The sequence below is a fragment of the Diabrotica virgifera genome, chromosome 6 (genome assembly GCF_917563875.1).
Source record: "Diabrotica virgifera virgifera chromosome 6, PGI_DIABVI_V3a".
NCBI classification, from domain to species: domain Eukaryota; kingdom Metazoa; phylum Arthropoda; class Insecta; order Coleoptera; family Chrysomelidae; genus Diabrotica; species Diabrotica virgifera.
Window position 1 is genome coordinate 90511121 of NC_065448.1, and position 25836 is coordinate 90536956.

A 25836-nucleotide genomic window follows, 5' to 3' on the forward strand; every position below is an offset into this window, starting at 1 on the left:
TCAGTTATTAACTACCTTTACATTTTAATTAAAATCCAAAAATTAAAACTACACTTTTTAAAGTTCGTAACCAAAAATTGACTTTACCTTGTCTTGTCATGTCACTCTTTGTCATTCCTTTTCCTTTTATATCAGTTGGTCTGTGCTAATTGAAATGGCAAGTACCTAGTTTTTTTCGAGCAAGGAAGCATGTTGGTCTTTAGGCACATACATAATTTAATCTTTTAACATCGACTAGTAGTCACAATATTTTATTAAAATTTATAATGTAAGCCATATATTATGAAGTTACCACCTTCATTGGTGTGCTAGTTACAACTACTTTGCGGAATGTAAGTATTATCCACATATTTTTCTTATTAACAGTCATAATTTTAACCTTTTTGCCTTAATCTAACGTGGAAATACTTCATTCCAGGCACTGAAGATGTTCCGATCAGAACGAAAACGTTTTTCAATCCATGTGGATGACTTTTAGATAGTTTTTAAATAAACGATTTTATACCAAAATACAATTTGAAGGTTTTACTTCTGTATAGGTTTTTTAAACTATGGTATACAGCCAACTATTGGGATTTTCCCATTGATTTTATTTTAATCATTTTATCGTTATGAATTAAGAGTATATTATTTACATAAAAAGTATTGGAAAATCGAATAATTACACTAAAATAGCAATTTCGTCAGTGGCGTAGAATTTGGGAAGGGTCAACCAACCACTATCCCCTGTCGTACGCCTCTGGTAGTAGCTAGAAACTTTTGTTTATCTTAATTTAGTAGGGTGTACAGTACCTACACTTTCTGCCAAGTATGATAAGGATATGCCAAATAGTTTTAAAGTACTGGGTACAAATAATTTTTAAATTTTAATCATATGAATCATATCGTAAGTTAATCAAAATAACTGTGCCGTTTCATATTTAACTTCAAATATCTCGAAAACTAATGACTTTATCGTTACCAATGAAGAGTATATGATTTACGTAGGAAGTATTGGAGAATCTAAAAATGGCACTAAAATAGTAATTTTCCAGTGGCGTAGAATTTGAGAGGGGTCAACCATTCACTATCCCCTGTCGTACGCCTCTGGTAGTAGCTATAAACATTTGTTTATCATAATTTAGTAGGGTGTATAGTAGTAGCACTTTTTACTAAGCATGAAAAGGATACGTTGAATAGTTTTAAAATGCTGAGCCAAAGTAGTTTTTAAATTTTTAGATAAAACACCCTGTAACTCAGTAAGGAACCACATTTTATTTAAGCGTTTTATGTTAAATCTTCGTATTTTGTGCTAAGGTTCCTCCAGTTACTATATGGACAATTATTAATGAAACACCCTGTATAATCTGAATCAAATAAAAACAAAAACTGCCTTTATCTTTTTCATCTTTACTCAGATTTGAGTACCTGAAACCGTCTTTCGGTCCTTTTCCTAGACGAAAAGAAGGTAAATACGTGGCCAAAGTGTCCTTTATTTGCTTTCTTCTATATTCGTTGTCTTTTGTGCTTATACATGCATGTATTGTAAAAGCCGGAGATACAGGATGCAGCCAGAAACCGGTTTCTTAACGAAAAGTTTTGAATTTAAAATATTGTTTATTATTTTTATTTCAATAATTATTCTAATTGTATAAAAGTAGCAAACTTTGTATCTAGGGCTTTTCGTCTTCCTCGTACTACGAGAGATGTCGCTGTTTTACGTCTCAAAAGGTGGAAACATTGCATCGCGATGTTTTCCCTTAAATAGCAGGATTATTGATATTTGTTTCAGAGTTGTGACTGCATAGCTTCACTGAGGATGCATAGATGCTGAAATAGCTATATGGATATGGTGGTCCAAGTCTAAATCAAATAAAAACAAAGACTGCCTTTATCTTCTTTATAAAATAATATTAATTTAAAAACTTTATTGGGACCATTTTCTGGTTACATTTTGTGGCTTCTATAAATGCAAGTCAAGCGGATGTAGGAGCTAGGAAGATGAGGAAATTCTATAATTTGCAATTCACATCCCATCTGCAATTGCAAATTATAGAATTCCCTTATCTTTCTAGCTCCAGCATCCGCTTGGCTTGCATTTTTAGAAGCCACGGAGGCGTAACCAGAAAATAGTCCCAATAAAGTTTTTAATTTACAATTATTTTATATTTTATTAAGTTGAAAACTTTGACTAATTGATATGTTATATTGATAATAATACAGATGTCGCTATGACACCCAGGCCATTTCGTTAGTTGCAATACGAGGCTAGTCATCTGGATTATTTCAGTTTGGTTTAGAGATAGTAACATATGCATTCTCTGTTGAAAAACTAACGAGTTTTGAAATCGTTCGGTAAGGGTGCTTGTTGCGCTCTCTAAACGAACTGAAATCTAAGACGACTCTAGCTTCGTGTTGCAACGAGATGAAAATGGTTATTAATTTTTATTTTTTTTACACTTATTGTTGTTTAAAGTCTATTCTGCACAAGATTTTTATGTTTTCCGTCTATTCGCTTAACTATAGATACACATTAAACAAGTAATTATAAAGTTAAATCGACACAGTTCTTGGCTTTTCTACGAGTAAAACAACTGATATGAAAAATACCTATTGGGAACAAAATAATTGTGAATTAAATTTGTAATTTAATTAATTAGGGGAGCGCATATAGTTTTTCACTTCGGAAAAAATCAAACAAGATAAAACTTTTTGTAATTTCATTAAGAAATGTTTAATAAACAAACATATCAAAAAGTTCTACTCGAGAAGTGGGTGCTTCATTTTTATTAAACAAATGAACTACGAAATTAGATGATTTTTAAATAGCTCCGAAAATATAAATTTTAGAAAAAAACTGACCCATTGAAAAATTCAGAAAATTTTACAGGAAAAACTTTATATAAAGAATTTTCTAAAATTAAATCTGTATCTTTTATAATTTTTGAAGTTATACTTCTTTACGCGCGATATGAGGGTGAATTTTTATATGTTAAAACCTACGATCCCGGCGCATGCGCATTATAACTTTGTTCTGATTGGATGTTCAAATGACATGTCAAAAATTATCCAATGTGGCAGCTGTAGCGCAGCTGTGGTTTGGACGGTTGACGGTTTGGTTATGTATGGTTGTTGCGTTTTAAAATTTGTGGGAAGAGAAACAACAAAGGTTAGTTAATAGTTATACTGCCTTTTTAAATAGTTTTCATATTATATTTTTGAAGTTATACTTCAAAATGTTTTAATTTATGTATGTATCAGTCCAGAAAAGGTGTGGAAAGAATATATTAGTGTTTTTAAATATATTTTTCTACAAACGTGTTAAAAATGCAATTTTTAGGACTCCATAGGAGCGTTAAAAATGCTACTTTAAGGCACTAGTGCTTTAAAATTTTTAAGGCACTGCAGTTAAAAGTGAATTGTCAAATTGTGAAACGTCAAAATATTTATATTTCATTTATTAACATTAATATTAATAATACAACTTGCACAATTTGAAAAAGGTGGTTTAAAAGGTTTTTTATTATAATTTTGTGTCTTTGGATTTGTCTTCCTTGGGCGTAAAATAATAAAACATCTATTTTTATATTTCACCTGTCACCGTGATGTATAATTATGTATATCTGAAAGCTGAAGTCTGAAAGGTAACTAGCATGCGGCTTGATGGTCTTGTTGGTAGAGCATTGGACCAGAGATCAAAAAATCGCGAGATTGCGGGTTCAAATCCCGGACGATTCATCTTTTTTTCTTTTTTTTTAATATTTGGCATTGTTAAGTTTTGGTTCATTTTTGGTAATTATTGTTAATTTTTTGTATTGTAACTGTTAAGTAGGTATATTTATTTCGTTGAAATTATATTATAATAGAAGTATAACTTCTTACGTGCGTACAAAGTACACACACATTCTTTTTTATTTATAACGATAAAGTCACCCTTCTCACAAACATTGGCGCACTGTAAACTAGCGTACGGCGAAGTGCACGGTTGAGTTATTTTAATGTAATTCTTTAACCAATGGATCAAATGAAATTTTACAAATTGCACATGAAAGAAGAATAATTAAGCTATCTTATGGTTATAATAGAAAGAAATAAAATGTATGGACATAAGTACGGAGTGGGCGGAAAGTGAGCCTTACATGAATTTTGTTTAAAAATTATTTAAAAATGTGTAACTAATACAATTTTACTTATAAAACTCTTAATTTTGCACAACTTACCTTTCAAGTATCTTACTAAATGAAGTTTCATTCAAAAAAAATCTCAAAAATTTAATTCTTATGATATGACGTCTTAAAAGATGTAATTTTTGAAATCTGCGTAGTTTCATAGAATTACCACCACTTTAAGACGGTGTTACTTAACCCGGCACCTGCCACGTGGGGTGCTACCAGCACCCCATAACACATTTTTATCAAATATTTGGTATTTCAAGTTTGGTAACGGAGCTGTGCGTCATAGTAGCTTTCTATAATATTATATAGCATAGATATGTTAATGATTGAAGTGGTTATTTAGTGTAATTCTGAACTTATAGCTCTAAAATCGAATTGGGGTGTCATCATCTGGCACTTTAAGTTTTAAATTTTTTTTGAATTTTTGATATACAGGTCAAATTTACATTTTTTATTGAAATAACTGATTTAAATTATTAACATAGACTCTATACTCACTAAATCTTATTTTTTTAGATATTTTACTTGACTTCATTTATTATGGCTTGGTACTTGCTAATTTGCTTATAACACCTTTTTAATTTTATTTTTTAACTTTTATAACATATTAGTGGCTAATAAGTTAATAAAACATGTTTTTTATATTCTTGTGTTACTCAACACATTATTTTGTTTTTTAAACAAGTAGATCACAGAAATTCTTTAAGGGGTGCTGTGAGCACCCCACGTGGCAGTTGGCGCCTTGCAAAGCCACGTGGCAGGTGCCGGGTTAAGTTTGAACAGATCTATTACAGTTTTATAAAAGCTTTTTTAAAGCTTAGGATGCAGTCTTTAAAATACACTGAATTATTTTACTTTGGAAATGAAATAAACTATTTCTTTTTAAAAAAATTAAGAAAGATAACAAAAATGTAATACAAAAACCGAAAATTAGCAGCCAAAAAAATGTTTATACAAAGTGATTTTTTACATACCTCGTATAAAATTAAAAAAGTTTGATATCTGATGGTTGTATTAGATTTTAGACCAGGGAGAGCATTTTATGAGGAATAACTTTTTTTCGTAAAAGTGATAATAAAATAGTTATCATAATTGTAATGAACTGATGATAAATATCCGTAATTTGAGAAAAAATTGAAAAAAACATTTTCGATTATAATGATGTAATTGTATATTAAAACATAGTTTTTAATTTCAAACAACTTTTCATAATAACATTTTTTGATATTCTGAAATCTAATGGTACTTTATTCTTTAACGAAATTCATATTTTTGACATACCTCGTATAAAATTGATAAAATTTGATATCTCATGGTTGAGTTTTAATTTTTGACTATCCAGAGCATTTTATGAAGAATAACTTTTTTTTCGTAAAGTTGATAATAAAAAAGTTTTCCATGTGGTTCCTAGCTACGCAGACATACTGTATAAGAACTTCTGTATAAGAATTTTCAAATTGCAATGTAATATTCGGATTCAGCATAATCAAAAACAAAATAGAAACATATTTGATCAAAGTATGTAAAATGATGAATTTAACGATATTTTTAAAATTATTTATACAAAACAATTGTTATTGTTTAAACAATTAATAAACAATTAGCGGCCAAGTCTGCGAGTAGAACTTTTTACTTTAACATGTATATAAACTAACAAAAAAAGTGTTAGAAAAATATAAGCTTGTTTGAATGTTTCCGAAACAATGCATATTTTTGTTCTAATAAATTTACTCCCCTAAATTCTAATCTGTGGAAAATATAAAATACGTATAATTCCCATAAAATAAAGTAGTTCATATAAAGATGCAAAGTACTTTGATTCATTCGCTTATGTTGGATAATACAAAAGTTGGGTACTTTAACAATTAGCAATTTGCACATTTGCAACTGAATATGTTCATTTTTCAACAAAATAACCACGTTTTTGGACGGTTTTTCGCAAATAACTCAAAACGTAAGCATTTTGTCGAAAAAAATATTCTTAGCAAAACTATATCTTATAAAAAAGTGAAAAAAATGGTCTATATATTAGCTCTCTATACCTATAGCTAATGAAAAATAGGTTCATATTCAAAAAATTCGAAATAGAATTTCAATGTGAAATATCCAAATAATGAAGCATTCTTGGGGAAAACACATTACAACCTTCTTAAAGTGTTTAAAAAAAAGCTTTATTTCTGTTTTTATAAAAAAAATTTCTAGCATCAAATGTAAGCAAGTTATGCTCAAAATAAAGTTGGTACCTTTTGTTTTAGCAAAAAAAAAACAGGAAGATCACCCCCAATTAGCATTTTAAATGAAATTAATCGTTACCGCTTCAAAAGTTACTTTATTTATGTTGTGTTTATATGATCTGTAAGTTTGATCGATACAAAGTGCTTATTTTTGAAAAAAATTGGTTTTAAAATAAAATTTTAAAAAATTTTAATTTTGAAAAAAAATGCTTCTTTTCAAAATAACTTAAAAATTGTTAGAGATACTAAAAATCTTAAACAATAAAAAAGTTGGCTTTACTTTTCTGAATATTTTGTATTTTTTTGTTTTTCTGTAAGACAAAAATTGGTTAAGATTCGGTGTTTCTAAATTTGCATACACTCGTGATAAGTGACTCGTTCAAACCCTTTTAACTACCGCTCTTTCAAAAATAAAGACTATGAACCGATGAAACTTACAGATCATATGATCAATACATACACGAGTAAAAAACTTGTGAAGTGGTAACAATTAAGTTCATTTGAAATGCTAATTAGGGGGTGATTTTCCCGATTTCTTACCAAAAAAAGGGATCAACTATATTTTGAGCGTAACTTGTTTACTTTTGATGCTAAAAAATTGTTTTAAAAACAAAAATAAGCATTATTTAAATACTTTAAAAAAGTTAAAATGAGTTTTCCCCAAAAAAGTGCTTCGTTTCTTGGTTATGGCACGTTAAAATATTCGATTTGGAATTTGACAAATATGAACCTATTTTCCATTAGCTATAACTCTGCTTCTACTACGTATAGTGACCTAATATATCCACCATGTTTTTCACTTTTTTATGTGCCATATTTTTGATAAGAACTTTTTTTTGACCAAATACTTACTTTTTGAGTTATTTGCTAAAAACCGTCTGAAAACGTGGTTATTTTGTAGAAAAATTAACATATTCACTCGCAAATAACTCGAAAAGTATTAACTTGGTGAAAAAACTATATAGAACAAAATTTGCTTAGAATTAGTCATTTTATCCATTTCCGGACTTATTTCGAACATATATTTTTCACCCCCAAAAGGGGGTGAAACTCACCCCTATGGCAAAAGCACACATCGGCAAAATATAACTTTTTTTCTTTGACTTGTTAGCTATGTGCATGCCAAATTCCATGTCAATCCAAGCGGTTCTTTAAAATTTAGAGGTTTTGCAATATTTTACCTTTAAAGAAGGTAGAATACTACTGTTTCTGGATTTTTCCATAAATTCGCCGGCTTACGAAATAACTAATTTTTCCCTTTCCATTCATGTGCACCATACTGTATAATATAATAAATAAATAGCACATTATTATCCAAAAATGCGAAAATAAAAAAAAACTAGAATCGTGAATCTTTTCAGAGTTTCAGCTGAAATTACAATTTAGCAGCATGGAGCGTAAACATAAATATTTACACCGGCAATAAAATCGATGACTTTCCGACTAGTTTTTAGCAGCCGCCCTTGTAAATACTTACGTAGCGTGACCGATGTTATATCGACCAATTCTTTGTGCGACTAGATTATGCACACTTTTATGATCAAAACAAACCAACAAGTTAAATTTTTTGTATATTATAGCATGAAATTTTGGATTAATCATATAAATATCAACATTACCGAATTCGCCTCATTTTTGGGTCACTTTATTACAACGTTTATTAAAACGTGCACAATCACTGGCAGAAACTTGTTTACTTTCAGTTCCCGTTCCCAGGCTGCATACATATGGGTTCTTTCCGATGACAACACAAACGTCCGGATGGATGATGAACTACAAAAAAATCCCACGTTTTCTACTACACTGTGTATCATGTACCGTTACGCAGTGTTGTCGGTTGGTAAATAATTTACATAATTTAGGGAGTATAAGGTGATCGATCAGTATGGAAAATTTTGATGATTGATAATACACTGAGAGCGCCAAAATTAACGCATAGTTTAAAAAATTCTGGTAAATCAAATAATTTTAACGATTCGATTTTTGTGATAATATATTATTGTTACCTCCGGTATATTGTAAAACTGATCGGAAGAACGGTAAAAAGCGCTGATGTTTTTATTATTTATTGCAAACAAATTAGAAACTTGCTAGTCGTGGCGAATTTAGTGGAGCTGGAATACGCTGTGTTGAATGTTCAAGGGCATTTTTCAACTTTATTAGGTATTAAGTGTTTTTTCCTTAGAAATAAAACACCAGCATCAAGAAAATCGAAATTTGGCAGAAAGTGGCTTTAGTATAGGGTGACCAAACGTCCCGTAAAAACGGGATTGTCCCGTCTTTTAACGATTTGTCCCGGGGTCCCGAAAAAATCTCTCGGGACGCCTAAATGTCCCGTATTTGCGTTGGGTTGATTTTATGTTTTCTGACTATATTTTCTCTCTTTAATTTTTCTTTAATTTCGCAATTTATTTTCATTCTTATTTTTCCCTCTCTTGTTACATTGTGGCCCAGTATTGTTCTCATTATTTTTCTTTCAAATTTCAGAAAGCTATCTTCCTCTTTCTTTTTCATCATCATTATTTCCATCCAATATCAATAGGTCTTATTAAGGTCTTATATAGACTTCATATTATATTAAGAGTCTTGCTTCTCAGCAGATTTCTCTTAATTCCATATGTTTTTCTGCCTTTCAGAATTATTTCCTCTGTTCTTTCTTTTCCGGTTTTAGAGGTGTATACAGTTTCAAATTTATGGTTCTGTGTTATTAGATATTTCTGAGTTGTATTATCCTTCCCTGTCGTCATGTATTTTGTTTTGTGCTGGTTTATCTCTAGTCCTATTCTCTTGGCTTCCTTATCTAATTTTCCAACTGCTTTTATAAGTGTCATTTTTTGGTTGAAGTTGATCCGTAATAATGTTTTTGTTTGCAAAGTTTGTCCTCCTTATAACTAATATCAGATTAAATAGAGTGTCGAGGAGATATAATCACCTTGTTTCACGCCTTTGCTTATATTGATATCCTTAGAAGTTGTTCCGTTGAAGCTGATCCTTGCTCTGGTGTTCTTTAGGCTCACTGTTAGCATATGTCTTAATTCCGCTGGGATTCCAATATTCTCTAGCTCCTCCATCATTTTCGTCAGATTGATTGTATCAAAAGCGCTTTTAAAATCTACGAAATGAACCCGTTCTGTTATTCTCGTAAGATGCATGCACTTCTCCCGATCTCCTATATATTATATAGGTACTATAATACTTGGGTTCCAATTGTCTGGTAGTGTGTTTTGTCCATATTTGTTGTATAAGCTGGTTTATTTCTTTGTGTAATTCTCTTCGTTCGTATTTTATTAATTCGACTGCTCTTTCATCTTCTGCTGCTTTTCCGTTTCCTAGGTTTTTAATATTTGTTTTTGTACTTCGTCTGTAAAAATTTCTACTTCGTCGTTATTTTGTACGGCCTTACTTCTTCATTTTTTCATAATATTCTTTTCATATTCTGCTGATCTGTTTGTCTTTAGATACGGTTTCTCCCTTTTGGTTTTTTACTCCTCTTGTTTTAATGCTAAGGGTATCTTTTGTTGCTCTGACTTTTTTGTAAAATTGTTTTATTTTATGGTTTTCTGTCTTTTCCAATATCCTCCAGCGAAGTCAGTCATTTTTCTTCTTTTTATTTGTTGAGTTGGCTTTGTTTCTCGCTATTTTGTATTCTTCCCTGTTTTGTTGTTGATCCATGTCATTCTGGCGGAGTTTTTTTGTGATCTGTCTGTTTCGCAGTCTTGATCGTACGCAAATTATATATTCAAAGGTAAATTGAAAAGGATTTATAGGTCCCAAATTAGCTAAAAGACCATGTTTCAATCGCTCCTCCCTGTTTGGCTATCGCCTCAAACCTTCCTTGGCAGAGACGCACTTAGGAGGGGTTTGCGGCTTAAACCCCCTTTTCCCCAGGGCATTTGAAACATATATAAAGAACAGTAGGAAAATGTAACTTGTCTTTCAAAAACAATACAAAAAAATTTCGATGACCAAGCCAATCACCCCCCAGAGAAAAATTCTACGTGCGCTACTGTTCCTTGGATGTGTCCCGTTTTTTCAGGTTTATGATTTGACCACCCTACTTTAGTAGAATCGTTACGTGTCTTCCCGAAGAAGGATACCATCAAGTTGAACTCGTTAAACGGTTTAATGTCACTGAGTCAACTATTTTAAGAGTTTTAAAACGTTTTACTGTTACTGGAAGGGCACCCACTGGCCCATTATTAACCAGAGTTCATAAAAGGCAAATATTATATTTTGCTCGTGAACATGTTGTTTGGAATAATTATGATTGTTCACTACTATGAACTATGGGGATGAATATTGTTCACCGATGAATCGAGGCAATACTCGCTACTAGCTTAATTTTCTTGAACTCTAAAAATTTTTAAAGTAAGTTATTAGTCGAAGATCGAAGTAGCACAGAAAACGACAATAAATATCGTTTCCATAGCACCAGATTGACAACAGGTGGAATACTTTCTTTGGTTACAACCTCCCGAGATTTTCAAAAATTATAAATCATACATGATGCCGAGAAAATTATGATGAGAGAATTTTAAATAATTCACAACTCATCTGCTCAGCGTCATAAACGTTCCAACAAGAAAGATTTCTTAATACTCCTACAAAAGAGTAAATGAATTAAAAATGTATAAACATTATCAATTTCTTTGCAACACGAAAATGCAGCAGCTGCATAATGCTCTGGTTAAATCGGAGAGTGCAGGAAGTGGCTATACCGGTTTCGGAGGTCTTTTCCCCCTCATCAGTAGTCCATAAACTCTTCTCTCCGATTTCCCCAAGCATCACACTTTGGGCCTTTCCGTATTGCAAAGAAAGAAATGTCACGGATGAACTAGAGCCATCTACCGAAAAACAAAATAAGTTATCAATCGAAGTAGCACAGAAAACGACAATACATATCGTTCCCGTACCACCAGATTGACAACAGGTGGAATACTTTCTTTGGTTACACCTCCTGAGATTTTCAAAATTTATAAATCATACATGATGCCGAGAAAATTATGATGAGAGAATTTTAAATAATTCACAACTCATCTGCTCAGCGTCATAAACGTTCCAACAAGAAAGATTTCTTAATACTCCTACAAAAGAGTAAATGAATTAAAAATGTATAAACATTATCAATTTCTTTGCAACACGAAAATGCAGCAGCTGCATAATGCTCTGGTTAAATCGGAGAGTGCAGGAAGTGGCTATACCGGTTTCGGAGGTCTTTTCCCCCTCATCAGTAGTCCATAAACTCTTCTCTCCGATTTCCCCAAGCATCACACTTTGGGCCTTTCCGTATTGCAAAGAAAGAAATGTCACGGATGAACTAGAGCCATCTACCGAAAAACAAAGTAAGTTATCAATCGAAGTAGCACAAAAAACGACAAAAAATATAGTTCCCATACTACCAGATTGACAACAGGTGGAATACTTTCTTTGGTTACACCTCCTGAGATTTTCAAAATTTATAAATCATACAGGATGCCGAGGAAATTAAGATGAGAGAATTTTAAATATTTCACAACTCATCTGCTCAGCGTGGTAAAAGTTCCAACACGAAATATTCCTTAGTACTCCTACAAAAGAGTAAATGAATTAAAAGTGTATAAACATTTTCAATTTCTTTGCAACACGAAAATGCAGCAGTTGTATAATGGAACTTTATTGCTACTAATTGCAACTTTAAAGAATAAAAGAACAAACAGAAAATTTTTCATTTCGACTGAAAATTATAATTTTAATTTTATCCGTTAATTTTGGCGCGCGGTGTAGTTATATACAGTACGTATTACAAAAATTTTGTATTTATTAATATTATAAATGTACATTGGGTTTTTAAACCTAAAACCGCACTGTAAGTTATTAATAGAATATTTTTGTGGGTTAAATTAAAATTGTATTGTCAAACTTTAATGTGGTTTTAGTATAAATATAATTCATAAATAGATATTGTTATCAAAATGTCGAAACCCAAAAGACTCCATTTTCAAACAAATAAATGTTTAAAAATAATAAAATCTTTGGATTTCTTAGTTCGGAAACAGATTCTCTCTTATACCTATTCCCATCCTTCTAAAAATTGCAAGGAAAAGGGTGATGAATGTATAGACATGGGGAGTCTACATAGTTGCACTCCACAACATATCAATTCACCGAGGTAAAGATCAACAAATCTGCTTCCTAGTACTCGATACGTGAGTAAAACCGTAGGTAGATAAAAGGCATTATATTTAACAAGATATTGTTATGTTTGCATTATTAGTATGTATTAGTTGTATTGGTAGTGGCAATGTAATAATAATACGAAAACAATATTAGTCCATTGAAATGTTACATTTAGGGTTGCATTTCTTAGAGGAGTCAATTTTATTTTTTAATGTGTAAGGGGGTTCAGTGGAAGCTTACGTTCAAGTTTTTGGGGTCTTCGCCCTTGTCCCCCGGCCGCCATCTTGGAAAAAGGGGTGCAAAAGGCTTTCGCTCTGTATCTCCTAAACCAGCAACTATACAGAAAATTTAATTACACATAAAATGTAGCAAACTAAATTTTCTACAATTTTATATGTATTACTTTTTATCGTCAAGTGACTAACAAAAAGTTATAAACAAAAATAAGAGAAAATCTTGTAAGAAGGTTTTTTGGAGGTTATAATTTTTTTTTCGTTCATTTTACAATAAAATGACACCATAGCGATTTTATAGAGGATTTTTCAGCGAATAATTTCCACTATAAAGTTGTTTAATTTTATTTATTTGTCTACAAATTTGTCTGCAATAGGCCTAATCCACGGACAAAATAATATTATTTATTATTATATGTTGAAAAATATCTATCGTAGTTATTATTTTTTCATTTTTTTTTTGATGGTCCAGGCTGCGAGTCAAGATCTGAATGAGTATCCGAGGTGAATTTTTGTGGTATAATGAGAAGAGTTGACGTCATTTTCGGTAATTCATCTACCAATCCATTTTCTTCAATAATTAATGTTGATATGTCCACGATGTTGCTGCAACATTCACCACCACAATAGAGGCACACTGCCGAACATTTGAGGTCTGCTTTTCGGCAACCACATGCACTTCCAGTTTCTATTGCCTCTGCTAAATATGAATTTCATAAGCTCGGGGGTATTGGAGGCTTGGAAGTTTGGATTGGTATCCAAAATTTTCCATGCTTTTTCCAGCCCCAATTTTCTGAATCACAATGTTTACCGAGCCATGACTGAATCTGGTGATTAACTCGGAGTCTGTATTTTATGCTGCATTTTGTGTTGGAGGAAGTGAGAAGAGATTAAATGCATTTTTTTGTCACTGTTTTAGCGAATCGTTTGTATCCCAGGGTTTCCAGAGAATCGTCTTTATTTCCGCCATATAAAGAGACGAAAAACGTTGGCCGACAACAGTGAGTAAATATGGCTCGACCTTCCCACTGACAAATCATTTTCCCTAGAGGTTTCTTACAAATAAAATAACCACCACTCATGAGGCGCTCTTACAAATCAAACAAAATGCTTATCTAATCACAAAAATATAAATTTTACCCACAAGACTCTCAATAGTATTATCTATAAAACTCAAAATACTTTTCACAATTTTTTAACACGACTGCACGTGGTCAAATTGGTAGCACAACTGGAAGAATAAGTTAAGTAGAGGAGGACCGACTGCTGTGCCACCCAGGATAAATTATAATTTGACCTAACTAAAAATTTTGACAATTCTTGTTTATTATGCAATTAACTTCTAAAATACTATGTAAAGATGATACAAAAAGACCGAAATGTAAAAATGTGCTGAGCCACTATAGGGTAGTTGCGTCGTTACTGAAATATGCGCTATGTTAGACCTTATTTCAGATGCATAATGACGCAACTGTAGATAGGGTTGAAAATGGGGCGATTAAATTAAGATAATCAAATTCGAACCAATATCGATGAAAACAAAAGCCATCGTTGTCGAAAAACAAACACCACACCGATGCTCCTAGCTGGACGATTACTCTTCATTTAATCCCTATTTTAGATATTTAAAAATCGTTTTTTTGCTGTTCTCAAGAATTTTGCATTTTGCGGTTGCGTCATTCTTCTTCTGGACCGGTAAATTTGTCAACAAACAACTTCTTGGACCTTTTCTAAATATGCTTAGGGTTCTAAGTTTTATAGTGGGGAGAAAGGTCAAAAATAGATCAATAATAGCATAGGAATGTTAAAATCATAATAAATTGTATGAATAAAAAATATTAAGATAGAAAAGTAAGCCTAACGTTTTGTTTTTATTGTATCCCTATGAGCATTCGAGAATCTGGTCAAGTTTGGAGCGCTGTAAAACCTAGATAAATAAATAGAATTAAACACCTTTATAGTAGAAATTGTTCGCTAAAAACCCTCTCCAAAATTGCTATAGTGTTATTTTATTGTAAAATGAACTGACAAAAAGTTATAACCTCCAAAAGGAAACTTATTAAAAATTTTTACTTATTTTTGTTTATATCTTTTTTGTTGGTCACTTGACGATAAAAGTAATACAAACAAAATTATAGAAAATTTAATTTGCTACATTTTATGTTTTATTAGATGTTCCGCAGGCTTGGTAGTTTACGAGATATAGTGCGAAAACCCTTTGCACCCCTTTTCCAAGATGGCGGCCGGGGGACAAGGGCGGCGACTTCAAAAACTTAAACTTAAGCTTCTACTGATCCCTCCTATACACTAAAAATAAAATTGACTCCTCTAACAAATGCAAGGTAAGGCCTAAAAAATGTAACATTTCAATGGATTATATCTGTATTCAGCCTATGAAAAACACACGAAGAAATTGGAAGATAATAATGGACAATATGAGAACTAAAAAAGACCACTTCCGGAACCAAAACTTTGTCTTGTTCTCCCTTTATATAAGCAATGGTCAGTTGTTGTGTCTATGGAAGATGTGACTGCATCTCTCGGACCGTCAGCCGATACATCTTCTACCACTTGGTGATTTGTCCGTCTCTATTTTAACGACTCGTATGTCCTCAATACTGGTGTGACTGTTTTTTATTCTATTTAGTGTCTACTCATTTATACACTGAATATTGCATTTTGTTCTGAACTCGTCACTTCTTATTCGGTCTCTCAAATCTTCTGAGTATTCTCAGTTTTGCAGTTTCTAGAATTTTTTGTTTTTTGGCTGTGTCGCAGTGCCGGATTAAGAGGGGGGCTATGGGACTATTAGCCCCCGGCGGTAAATTTTGAGAGGCGGTACGTCATTCCCATCACGTTTTTATTCTATATGTGGATATTTCAAATTTATGGGGTTGATTTTCTGAAATAGCATGGTAATAAAACTTCGTCTCGTCACCGACAAGATCCGTTCCTGCGGTAGCAGGTCACATAAAAACACGTTTCATGTTTCCGGGAAATCGGCCAGCGCCATTGCACCTGGCGGCAGCGTGTCCGGCTCAAACACGCCATGTCGTCAGTCGTCAGTCGTGTTAGCGCAGTTTTCGAGACTAGTCTCAAATTAATTTTACTTATTTATTAGTGTAGTGTTTTAGTGACGTTTCTAAAAAATGAGCGGAAAGGAAGGAGGTGCATTTTGGAAACGACAAAAGTTAGAAAAACAACAAAAATTAAATGCAGTATTAAAAAAACCCAAAAAATTTAGTTCTACTAGCAATGGCAACTACCTTGGATTACTAGAGTTGTTGGCGGAATATGATCCTCTTTCAAAAGAACATATTGAAAAATATGCTTCAAAAGGCTGTTGTTCAGTATCTTATTTATCAAAAACGATTTGTTTTGAATTTTTGCAAGTGCTTTTGGACCACATATTAAAAGAAATTGTAAAACAAATTCATTGTGGCAAATATTATTCAATCAGTGTTGACTCTACGCCTGATATAACACGTACAGATCAACTGACATTCATTATCAGGTATTGCTCGGACACCGGAACACCTGTTCAGAGGTTCATACAGTTTTTAGACAACACTGGCTACAAAGCCGAAGATATGGAAGCCAGCATAATCATATGACAATGCGAATAACATGTCTGGCGTTTTATAGCGGTCTCCAAGCCCAAATAAAATTTAGGAATAGTTTGGCAAAATACGTGCATTTCCCATTTTCAAATTGCCCATTTCCTAAATTCGATTGTGCAACATGCAGCAGAATGCACTATGGAAAGTACTTCTTTTTTTTTAGTTGCTGAAGAAATTTATGTTTTTTTTCTCAGTTTCAACTTACAGATGGAACGACTCACTGATCTATTGGAAAATTGTGGCCATAAAACATTTGTTCCAAAAAGAGTTAATGTGACTCGATGGTCAGCACGATTAAATGCATTAAAACTCTTTATTTATGATATCAAGATATAAAGCAAGCAATTTTATAGTTATCCTCTAACGACCACGAGAAGATGGCAGGTAGCTGCCAAGCAAACAATTTACACGAAAAGATGGCTACGTTAGAATTTGGTATTTATGTTGCCTTTTGGTTCGAAGGACTGACCTAGCGAGTAAATCTTTACAAAGCGCAAATATGGACTTACATACATGTTCGTCTTTGTATAGCTCATTACAATATTTTTACGAGTCTCTTCGTGATAAATGTAATTTATTTGAACAAAAGGGGCAGCTCTTATCACAACAAACGGAATAAAGCAAAGAAATTAGAAGTCGCAAAAGAAAATTACAGTTTGATGAAGCAAATACAGAAGACATCCTTACACCGCAAAATAAGATTAGAACTTAAGTGCTGTATAAAACATTGATTATTTGGCAAATAATCTAAAATCTAAAGGAAAAGCTTATGAAGATTTTGCCATCACTTTCTCATTTTTATTTTCTCTACCTCTTTCAGAGGATAACGTGATTTCAGACAAAGTTTCGGTATTAGTGAATATTTATTCGAATGACTTGGATACATCTCTAGCAAGTGAGGGTATTCAATTAAAACATTTTTTCTACAACCGTGTTAAAAATGCAATTTTTAGCACTCCATGCGTGCGTTAAAAATGCTACTTTAAGGCACTAGTTGCAGTCCGTATTGACCGTATAGACAATTTTGATGTAATGTCAAAAAAATATAAAAATGGAATGTCAGTCACGTTCAAGTAAAAGTTTTTGTAGATATTGTCCTGTAATTACGTTTGTAGAAAAAAATTGTATGATATGCGTGTTAAAAAGTACATTTTTAAGGCACTCATGTGAATTGCAGAACTCGCTATCGCTCATTCTGCAAACTTTCACATGCGTGCCTTAAACGTGTACTTTTAACACTTATATCATAAATAACTATTATAATGTCACTACTAGGCCAAGTTGAGTATAAAAATACAACAACTCACCACAGTGCTACATTTGTCATGGAACTTTTGCATAAAAATAATATAATTGCAACCTTCCCAAACGTAGAAATAGCACTAAGAATCTTTTTATCGTTGATGGTTACTAACGCAACTGGCAAAAGATCATTTTCAACTTTAAAACGGGTCAAAAATTATTTGAGAAATACGATGACGTAATAAACATTAAATCCGTTCGCTGTGTTAAATATTAATAATGATCTGCTTACAAAATTTGATTTTAATAAAATCATCGACCTCTTTGCAAGTAGGAAGTCCATGAAAATTTGTTTGTAAATAATTATGGTAATTTACTTTATAAGTTGTGAGTTTGTGTCTTTGTGGCTTTTTTGTATATTTGTAATAAAGTACCTAATAATATTAAAATAGTTTTAATGGATTGTTAACGTTAGACGCATTTATACCTACTGGAGAGTGGCGGTAAAGTATGATTTAGCCCCCAGCCGGCGGTCCATGAACTAAATCCGGCACTGCTATGTCTGGTCTTGTTTCTTATGCATACGTCATTATTGGTCTTATAGTGGCCTTATATACTCCTGATTTCATCTCACAGTTAATGTGTCTGTTCCGCCACATAGCGTTATCAAGACAAAGAAAAGATGCATCAATTACCATAGAAAAATTAGACATGAAAAAGAGAAAAATTAAATAAGACACTCGCATCCAACTTAATCCAGAAAAATGAGTAGCGAACCAGCAGCAGAATGTTACCAACACTAAAAAAGAAGTCAGCAAAAAGAACATACCAACAATATCGGATTAAGAAAGTGTAAGACACGTCGTTTATGATCATATGTGCAACACAAACACAACAGAACGACACATACAAAAACGCATAATGCACAATATTCAGGCAAACGTCAAGTAAGTCAACCGTCAGTTTTTAAAAGACCTAACTTCCTCAACAACTTGACGGTTATACTCTATTTTGAAAATGATTTCTAGACATGTATAGATACAAGCAATGGAAGAAAACAGGTAGATTCACTAAGCCCTCACTATTCAATCTTAACAGTGGCGGCTCGTCAGAGGAGGCAAGGCTCCCCATAAATTTTTTACACACTCTACACTGTTTTGTTTATCATGAATCGCGAAAACAATAAGCACTCTCACTATTATACAACGTGTAAATTCCATATTATCACTAATTATCCATACGTACGGAGCATTAGCATTAGAACGCATGATCGCGTCTCAGTTTTATTAAATATTATTGTAGGCAGGACCCTGGGTTATCCCGAGATGCATGGACGGAGCCGAGAAGCCCAGCAGTCTTCGTTGCTAATGCTCCGTGCCGCGCAGCAGGCGTTTAAGGAGACCCGGTCTCCTAACAGTGGCATCTACGTTGCCATCACACGCTGCCCGGAGATATACCAAGGGAGGCAGAGTATTAGCTTCTCGGCTCCGTTGCGTGGTTGCGTGCGTCTCGGGACAACGAATTTTAGGGTCCCGACTAAAAATATTGAAAAATCTAAAAGTGCGAATTTTGTTATGAAATTTGGTATGTGGGGTTATAATAATATTTGGAACAACTTGCTCAAATAACTTTCCGATATCTCTAACTCAAAGCAAAATATCGGTAATTTATCATGTTTTTGAATTCGCAGTAGGCCGCGTTTAGAATTAAAAAAATTCAGTTGAGTATCTTAAAAAATTTGAAGCTTCATTAAGTATGGACTGCAAAACTTCAAATCTGTATTTATTTTGATATGCATAGGTATCTATTTACAAATAGATGGAATTGTTAACAAATAAACGACACAAACTTTGGTATTAAACTTTTACAATTAGACTAACTATTTTTAAAATGATATGATATCATGAAATTATGAATTAGGATGATATTATGAAATAAAAAATGGTCAAAAAATGGAGCCTTAAATTACATTTTTTGGCGCATTTTTTTGCTAGTGCAAATTTGTCTAGATATTTTTCAGTTAGGTATAGCCTCCCCTATTGTAAAAATCACGAGCCGCCACTGAATCTTAATCATGGATAAGGTCATAAAGGACGAATGAAGAAAGAGGATGCAGACTAGGGAACAATGAAATTCAAATTCTCTACAAAGACGATGAAATATTGATATCCCAAAATAAAGGCCGACTTAAAACCAAAAAAGACAAGATGTAAACTGGAAGGTAATGGAGTTGACAATGGCATTGAACGAGCAACGGAAATAAAGTACTTAGTGAAAACTAACTAAGAGATCAAGTACAAAGAGCAAATACATCAGCAGGGTGCCTTAATAACCCTATCCGGCATAATCGACAAATGTGAGATGAAATCAACTATTGATTACGCCAATATGAGACCAGTAATGGCGTACGCATCAGAAACAAGACCAGACGACATAGCAAAAAAAATAGAGAATGCTGGAAATAGCAGAAATGACAATACTCAGAAGAAATACGGTAAACACACTAAGGTGTGACGAGTTCATAAGAAATTGTAATATACAGGATATTTACGTAGCTGCACGAGTGGCTATTAAATATAAAAAAAATGGACCACACAAGAAATAGAGTGACAATATTCCATAGAGACAAAATCCGCCAATGAACAAGCAAAATTGTATATAGGTATAGAAAGGAGAAGAAAAATTTAAAGAGTAACCCTAAAATAGAGAATCGATAATAATCGTAACAGTCCATAGATGAGAGTGAAAGGGAGAAGAAAAGGTAGTCAACCCATTCAGGAAAATCATATACCTACATACAGACAAATGAGGTTGTATACTAAATACAAAATTATGTATTGCTATTATTCTAAAAATCATAACTTACCTTAAATCTGGTTTAACTTTAATAAACTCCATTGTGTTGTTCTCGCTTATCGGGCTTTAAATTTTAAATGCAACCTACCGCACACACCACACTCAACAGTAATTTCAACAATAATGCCTCTCTTTCATTTCCGTCCGCGTTGATTACTTAAAACAGTTGATGTTTTTACTTACTACTTTAAGATGTTTATTTTTAGAGTAGGTATTTGGTCTTGGATCGTCTTGATGAAATGTGTCGGTTTGAGTTCAATAATTCCTAGTTATAAAAAAATGTTCGAATATTTTCTATAAATGTCGGAAAAAAGTATTAATTAAGAAGCTCTTACAATATTCATGTAACTGTAAATGAAAGTCTGAATGTTGAACGTAATAGGTACATACGAAATCCACCTTAAAAGTATATACTATGACCTATTACAATAGATTTCGTGTTTTATAGGCAATTCATGAACAAAATATTAGGGAGTGTTTTCTTCTGCTGAACATAGAATAGAATAGAATAGAAATATGCTTTATTGCCACTGAAAATTTTTACAATTTTATTGACAAAGCTTACATACAGTCAAAAGAAAAACATAATATAAATAACAAATAACAACTACAATTTACTAAAATTAGATAAATCGTCAATAATGTACAGTATAAAAAATAAAAGCCAAGACAAAAACAATTTATTGCAAAATTTATATAAATTGCAAATTGAACATACAACAAATAAAATAAAATAGGTACAACATAAGGAACTGACAAATTTATGCTACTGCGTATGAAACCCAATTTTCTTAGTTATTCATTGAGAAATTCTTCTATTGAATAATATGGTCTTTTGGATAAATAGGCTTTTGTCATTTTACGGAACTTAGGGAAAGATGTTGCAGATTTAAGTTGTAACGGAAGATGATTGTACAGTTTCTTTGCGGAATATAATATAGATTCCTTTACTAACTCAGTGGATGGAATCGGTAAATAAATATCAAAGATTGAATTTCTGGTGGAGTAAAGATGATTGGGCGTTGATGGAAAGACATGAAGGTGTTTACGAATTAAACAAACCGTTTCTAGAATATACAGGGTGAGTCACCACTAACGGGACGGAAGATTACAGCGAAATGGTAAAAGATTTGTAAAAAATTTTAAATGAATAGTTTGTAAGTTGATAAAAGCTACATTTTAAAATTATTTTAAAATATACAGGGTGTCCCAATAACTGGCGACGTATCAAAGTTATATTTTTTCTTATGAAACACTCTGTATTTTATTGCATTTTTTAATTTTTCGCAAAAAATAAGGTATAGTTTCATAAGGCTTCCCTATACCTATGTACAGAGTGTCCGGAGTTATGTTGACTTTTCTTAAAAGTTAAAGTTTTAAAAGAAGGCTTATTCTGAAGTTATTTAAGAAACTATAAAAAAAAATACTTTAACATTTAAATAGTTGGATACTGGTTGAATGTATTCCATTATTAATTATTGCGCATTTATTTACAGAGTGTTCAAAATTTACAGTTTCATTATTGGATTATTCAATATGTCATATTATGCTTATTTTAAATAGAACACCATGTATATTAATCAATAATTATACTAAGCAGATTTACCTCTTTCGAATGGTGTATGGATGTCCTATACCTAGGTCTCATAGTTTTTGCGTAATTTGCAATTATTTAAATTCTTAATCTGTAAATCGATTTTAAAACAAAAGATGTAGTTAATTAATGTCATTGTATGACATTGTCATTTTATTACAGTATGGTCTGGTAATTACCAAAAATATAAACATCCGTGTATGAAACTCAAATTTAATTTTTCCTAAAAATGTACAATCACGCTATCCACGAAAGCCACCTAGGTCACCCAGATTGACAAAGATGGATGTTTTAAATGGGGTTATATTAAAAATATTGTATATTATGCTACACTTCCTACTACTCCAGATGATATGCAATTAAGAATTTCGAACGCTTTTGCGTGTATAAAACCATCTATATTAAATAATGTAAGCAAATCATTTGAAAATAAAATCGCTTGTTGTATTGCACAAACATTGTTAAAAGCAAACATTTTGAACATCTATTACATAACTGATAATTTTTTACTTATAGTAAGTTGTGGTTCATTGTGTATTATTTATGTATTTGTTTTAATAAAATTCTTTGTTCGTTATGTATTTAATATTTTCAATAACGAAAAAATATATTTTACAAATCATCAACTAAAAGTATACATCTTTATTTACAACTACACTCGTTTATACCACCTATGCCAAGATAATGGGTTTAAAAATCGAGAGTGACTCTAAAATAAATATTTTTAAAATCGATTTAGCGTTTAAGAAAATTGTAAATTACGTAAAAACTATAACTCCTAGTTATAGATAGAACATCCATATACCATTCGAAAGGGGAACTTTTGTTTAGTATAATAATTTATTAGTATACGGTGTTCTATTTAAAATAAGTATCATATGACACATTGAATAATCCAATAATGAAACTGTAAATTTTGAACACCCTGTAAATAAATGGGTAATAATCAATCATGGAATACATTAATTATAAGATAATTACCAGACCGTACTGCCATGAAATGACAATGTGATGCAATGACATTAATTACCTACATCTTTTTTTTTTAAATGGATTTACAGATTAAGATTTAAAATAATTTTAAATTGCGCAAAAATTATGAGACCTAGGTATAGGACATCCATATACCATTCGAAAGAGGTAAATTTGATTAGTATAATTATTTACTAATATATATGGTGTTCCATTTAAAAATAAGCATCATATGACACATTGAATTATCCAATAATGAAACTGTAAATTTTGAACACCCTGTAAATAAATGTGTAATAATCAATCATGCAATATATTCAACCAATATCCAACTATTGAGATATAAAAGGATTTTTTTTATAACTTCTTAAATAACTTGAGAATAAGCCTTTTTTTAAAACTCTACATTTTAAGAAAAGTCAACATAACTCAGAACACTCTGTAAATAGGTATAGGGAAGCCTTATGAAACTATACCTTATTTTTTGCGGAAAATTAAAAAATACAATAAAATATAGGGTGTTCCGAAAGAAAAAATATAACTTTGATACGCTGCCATTTAATGGGACACCCTGTATATTTCAAAATAATTTTAAAATGTAGATTTCATCAACTTACAAACTGTTAATTTAAATTTTTTTTTTAAATATTTTACCATTTCGCTGTAATCTTCCGTCCCGTTAGTGGTGACTCACCCTGTATAAAGATGGAAGTGTTAAAATTTCGTGATCTCTGAAGTAACTTCTGCAATGTGTAGATCTTCTGAGGCCAAACAAATATCTTATTGCCCTTTTTTGCAATCTAAAAATGACATCAAATTGAGCAGCTGTACTAGAACCCCAAAAAGGAAGACCATATCGAAGATGAGACTCGAACAACAAAAAATATGTTATTTTAGAAGATGCTAAATTGAGTTCCCTTGAGACAGATCTTATTGCATAGCAAGCTGAGGCGAGTTTCTTACTTAACGAATCGATATGAAGGGACTATTTGAGGTTGCTGTCTAAAAAAATACCAAGAAATTTTACAGAATCAACGGTACTGATCTGGCTGTTATTAAGAGGCAAAGGTTGAAGAGCTCCTTTATAGGATAATGCTACTGTTTTATTTACGGTAAAAGAGAGTAAATTAGAGTCAGACCAGGTCTTTATCGTCAGTAGATCCGAAGTTATAGTTTCATGAAGAGATGCAATAGTTGAGTTGCTCCAAGTGATACTGGTATCATCAGCAAAAAGAAAAATTTTCCCATTGATTTTTAAATTAGTGATGTCATTTATAAAGATAAGGAACAGTAGAGGACCCAATACTGAACCTTGTGGTACTCCACATACAATGTTTTTGAGACTAGAGTCAGTATCATTTGCTCTAACTAGTTGTTTCCTATTATTTAAGTAGGATTGGAAGCAATTCAAAGAAATACCACGAATTCCATAGAAATTTAGTTTTGTAATCAAGATGTCGTGATTTACACAATCAAAAGCTTTGGCATAGTCGCAGAAAACAGTGGCAGTATAAAGATTATTGTTTAGTGCTTCGTAAAACTTCATGTAGTACAGAAAACATGGCATCAGTGGTACATTTATTTGTTAAAAAGCCGAACTGATTTTGTGATAAAATGTTCTTATCAACGATAAAGGACATAAGTCGAGTTTTAATGAGTCTCTCAATAATTTTGGAGAGCACCGGTAGTAAGGCAATAGGTCTATAGTTGCAGGCATCAGATTTTTCGCCACCCTTATGAAGAGGAATAATAATGGCTGTCTTTAGGCACTCTGGAAATTTACCTTTTTCGAAGGAATCATTAATTAGTGAGAGGAGGATTTCCAACACATTTTCTGTGAGATTAGAGAAAATTTTTATAGATAGTCCATCAGTACTACAGGATGATTTGCTTTTGATACTATTGATTGTTTGGATCAGTTCATAGTTATCGGCTGGTCGTAAAAAGAATGAATTCGAGACCTTTCCTGAATTAGGAAGATAGGAAATGGGGTCTTGTTGCGGCAAAACTGTTGATGTTATATTTTTACTCACATTAACGAAGTAGTCGTTTAGACTTTCAGGATTTGGAAGAGAAAATGATTAAGCTGTGTGAGTTTTATTTCGAAGATCGTTTATTATAGACCAAGTTTCTTTTGCAACACTTTTAGAGCTTCCCAGACGATTTTGATAATAGGCTTTTTTAGCTGACCTGACAAGTTTTAGATATGTTGTCCTGTACTTCAAGATATATTCAGTGACAGCAACATTGGTAGTAAATTTCTTGATGTATAGTAGTGAACGCATATTCTTAGCTGATATGCGAATACCTTTCGTAACCCAAGGTTTCCGATGTTTTGGCTTAATAGGAATTAAAGGAAATGCCTTATTGAAGATGTGGAGAAGCTTATCTAGAAAAACACTGAAATTATAGTCCACGTCTATAGAAGGAAATTGCCACTCAGAAGTTAAGCATAAATTTTGGAATTTACGAAAATTCTGGGCGGAAAAAATCCTACCTAAACGTCGGGTTTTTGAGGAGGGTTTGCTGAAGATGTTAAACTTCGTATACACTGCTTCATGATCAGACAGTCCCGCATTAATAACTGTAGAGCAGACATCAAGGGGTGTATCCAATCAGATGCTGATTAACTTAGTAAGTACATACTTTTTATCATTAGTATTCTGTAAAAAAAAAACAGAATTAAAATTATTTTCTACTTTATACTCGTACTCTTGCCAACAAATTATTTGATAAAACCGTATCTTAGTCCAATTACAAAGTCATTTGTATTTG

At 32.1% G+C, this 25836-nt stretch overlaps 1 protein-coding gene across 2 annotated transcripts in view; it reads right to left on the minus strand.

The window, feature by feature from the left end:
• The window catches only part of LOC114326889 (carbonic anhydrase), a 471397-nt gene extending 450845 nt beyond the window's left edge, over window positions 1-20552 (minus strand). The window contains exon 1 of one of the 2 annotated variants that reach the window (XM_050652599.1): window positions 20506-20552. In XM_050652599.1, the coding sequence (XP_050508556.1) occupies window positions 20506-20537 (32 nt within the window). In that variant the 5' untranslated portion in view covers window positions 20538-20552. Of the gene's footprint in view, window positions 1-8007; window positions 8037-20505 lie in introns of those variants that run through there. The other variant, XM_050652603.1, reaches the window with a different exon arrangement.
• Between the last annotated feature and the right edge of the window lie 5284 nt (window positions 20553-25836).